The sequence below is a fragment of the Tarenaya hassleriana genome, unplaced genomic scaffold (assembly GCF_000463585.1).
Source record: "Tarenaya hassleriana unplaced genomic scaffold, ASM46358v1 Cleome6, whole genome shotgun sequence".
NCBI lineage: Eukaryota > Viridiplantae > Streptophyta > Magnoliopsida > Brassicales > Cleomaceae > Tarenaya > Tarenaya hassleriana.
The window spans coordinates 3,181,218-3,184,623 of NW_010968505.1; the positions used below are offsets into that span (position 1 = coordinate 3,181,218).

General features: G+C 41.4%; 1 protein-coding gene across 2 annotated transcripts; it reads right to left on the reverse strand.

Annotated features, from left to right (window-relative positions):
* Positions 1 to 889: 889 nt before the first annotated feature.
* LOC104799252 (GRF1-interacting factor 1) lies at positions 890 to 3,195 on the reverse strand. 2 transcript variants are annotated; one of them, XM_010521664.2, is made up of 4 exons: positions 2,873 to 3,195; positions 1,830 to 1,906; positions 1,647 to 1,731; positions 890 to 1,574 (listed from the first exon to the last, which is right to left on the reverse strand). In XM_010521664.2, the coding sequence occupies exons 1-4, from the start codon at positions 2,951 to 2,953 to the stop codon at positions 1,185 to 1,187; spliced, it is 633 nt and encodes a 210-aa protein (XP_010519966.1). In that variant the 5' UTR covers positions 2,954 to 3,195; the 3' UTR covers positions 890 to 1,184. The 2 variants fall into 2 exon arrangements, with proteins under 2 accessions (XP_010519966.1, XP_010519967.1); XM_010521665.2 differs by having other exon boundaries at positions 890 to 1,571; positions 2,873 to 3,192.
* Positions 3,196 to 3,406: the final 211 nt, after the last annotated feature.

A 3,406-nucleotide genomic window follows, 5' to 3' on the forward strand; every position in this document is an offset into this window, starting at 1 on the left:
TATATAAAGCGCGTGTATATTAGTACGTATATATATATATACATATATATATATATATATATGTTAACATGAAGATCATTCATATACATCAAAGAAGAAAACAAAACAAGAACAAGAACAAAGAAGATGGAGAAACAGAGTCTAGAGGCTCACTCCAAGCAGAACGACGGCGACGGATCATCGCCGGACTCATCGCCGGAGAAAGATAGGGGAATATTCCACCGGCACCGGGGAATATTCCATCTCCACCATTCCAAGGACGAGAAAGAGGATGACAAGAAGAAGAAGGAACGCGTGTCCAAGAGGGAGAAGATCGTCGCCGTTGTGAAGAAAGTCGTGCACCGCCGCCACCGCCATGGAGGCGGAGGCGGCCACGCCGGGGAAGAAGGAGAGGAAGAAGGAGAAGAAGGAGAAGAGGAAGAAGAAAGTAGTGAGGATGAAGAAGAAGAAGAAGAAGAAGAAGGTGAAGGTGGAGGAATCGGAGGTCTCATTGCTATGATCGCCGAAGCGTTTCAAGAATAACAAAAAAAAAAGTCATATTATATGTCATTTATGAATATAAAATTGCAATGTTGGTAATTATTTTTTGTGTAATGTTTGTGAATTTCATTGCTAAAACAATTCCTCGTTATTATTATTATTGCAACATGCCAATTGTTACATAATTATATGTACTAAACAATTCCTACAGCATTGATGATAAATAAAATACAACATATCACATATAAAAAAAAAAGCATATCACTGAAGAAAGGCATGTTACTTATTCTCATATCTACACCAAATAGTACATTCAATGTCGGGCCAAAACTTAAAACAAGCCCATTAATTTAAGCCCAATTCAACCCGGTTTGTAACGGAAACATAAACCGGTTCTCAAACCAGTCAATAAATCAGAATCTCAAATCTTGGTTATCAAAATACCGATGGTACGCATAGAACCGAACCGACATTCCAGATTCTTATATTCAATGCATTCTTCCGACACAAGGAACGCATTGAGATACGAAGAAAGAGTCCATCGTTGCAGACAAAACTAAATAGGAAGACGAAGATTAAAAAAAAGGATTCATGTTCTTGAATTCCGTCTGATCCACTTGCTTGTTCAACAAGCAAACTAAAGCAAAAAACCCTAATCACCATCACATCCTTTTATTACCACTGCTTCTGAGACAAACACTTTGTCAGTTCCCTTCGTCCGACGATTTCAAGTAAAGGGTATCTCCTCCGTCGCCGGAACTTCCTCCCCGGCCATCAAAGCCGCCGCTTCCGATCCCAAGTTCTGGCTTCCCGCGTCCGAAATCATGGAACCCTCCGTTTCCTCCAGAGGTTCCGACTTCACCCTGCAAGATATGGAGGCCGGAGCCGCCGCCGCCGCTTCCGCTGCTCGAGCTCATCCCGAGCTGGCTGTGGTGCAACGACGTGGCGTAAGGCTGATGCTGCTGCTGGTGGCCGTACAACATGGAAGAGCGAGCCGCCATTAACGCCTGAGGTGTCGTCATCTGAGTTGCTGTCTGGTTCTGCAAGTAGTGCGAGGCTCCTGGTTGGATCATCCCGCCACCAGAGGCATACTGCTACCAAAAACATTTCAAATTTCGATATGACTGTTTATCTGATTGATTCGTCGGTGACGATTTCATATTTACCTGGCTCTGCAGGCTTGGTGGCTGAGGCTGAGAATCCGCAATTGCAGCCAAGTACATGAGGTTCCTTTGAAGCCTTGCTTGATTCCTGCAACATTATTTATATAAACCAAGAATCATCGAATCATTCGCCCATTAAAACGTTTTCTTTAGGGAGTGAAAAAGAAAACAAGGTCGTGTTCTTACTCGGCACACTCGCCGAGCTTTCCGGAATTCTGAGACTCGACAATCTTCAGAATCAACGACTTGTTCTCGTCGAGGTACTGCAGATTGAACGGACAGATTATCAATCTAACGACACGGAGATCAGAAGTTAATCCCCACTTGTTGGTTTTGCTCATGAAAAGGGTACGGGAGATTTTCTCGTATTAGATTTCAGAAACAAAAGGAGGACCACCGTGATTTAATGCTAGGACCAGTCGGCCACGGACCACATTGACTGCGTTCGAGTAAAGACTATAAGCAAGAAGCGGAACACAACACGTAAAAAAAAAAACCAATGTATGGAACCAAAGATCTATTGATGACACTCTTCCATGGACCACAATACAGGCAATGTATGTGTATATATATGCGCTAACATCATTTCGTTTTCCGATATCTTATGTTCAGACATAAAACGCATAAAGAACAGAACATGGGTTTCTCATGTTCATGAATCATTTTGACGAAGTAAATACCAAACAGATTCTCTGCTCAGTCTAATTTTGACTGAACTGAAGATGCCCTAACTAGAGGTTAAAGTGTTTCTTAAGAAACTGGACCCAAGAAGAATCTCATCCCCTTTTTTTCTGTCAGAAAGAGGTGTAAATGAGAAAGACCGAATCTGGAGAGAGATATAGCGAATCTTTGACGAATTTAACGGTACTGTGAGGAACAGTGCGAACGACCAAATGGGTAAGACCATGGGAGCTGTACCTGTACGGACATTATTAGGGTTTTTAAGACTGATAAGACCGGTGAATCTACTAGGAGATTAGAGAAAAACCCTTGATTCTAACACGTTAAGTAATCTTCGAACCGAAATTAAATACCCATGCCAAAGAAATAAGCTTTTTTGTAAGGAGATAAATGAAAGTAACAAAAATAGGTTTTTTGCTAGTAAGAATCCAAACAGCGTCTTCAAGATCATGTAATACACAACCCAAAAATAAAGTTTAAAAAATGGAAAACAAAAAAGTGGGTGAGGAGAGAATAAAGAAAGAGGAGGAGGAAGAAGAAGAAGAAACCTGTTGGATATGATCAGAGGTGACATTGCCGGGGTAGTAACCAGCCATCATGGGCTGCATCTGCATCAGGTGCTGTTGCATTTCTTCTGATAAATTTATATATAATACAACTTTTTTTTATAAATTTTTTTGATGCAACACAATGTTTCCACAGAACCCAAGAGGAAAAGGAGAGCTCAAGAACACAGACTCTCTCTCTCTCTCTCTCTCTCTCTCTCTCTCTCTCTCTCTACGTCTCTGTATAGAGGTCTGTGTATGGCTCTGTATATATAGAAACTCTTACTCTTTGTGTAAAATCGCTTTCTCTCCTCCACAAAAGTTGTTGCGTTAAAAGACTGAGAGAGACAGTGAAGCCTCTTAAATAGAGAGAGAGAGAGAGAGAGAGAGAGAACCCTTTTCTCGGGTATTGGGGTTTTGTTTGTTGGCATCTTTCTGTCTCATCCTATCTCTGTCCCTGTGAAGAAGAGGAGGTCACGTGATAGTTCATGCATTACTGCATTTACATATGTTACGTTTCCCTATTATACATACATA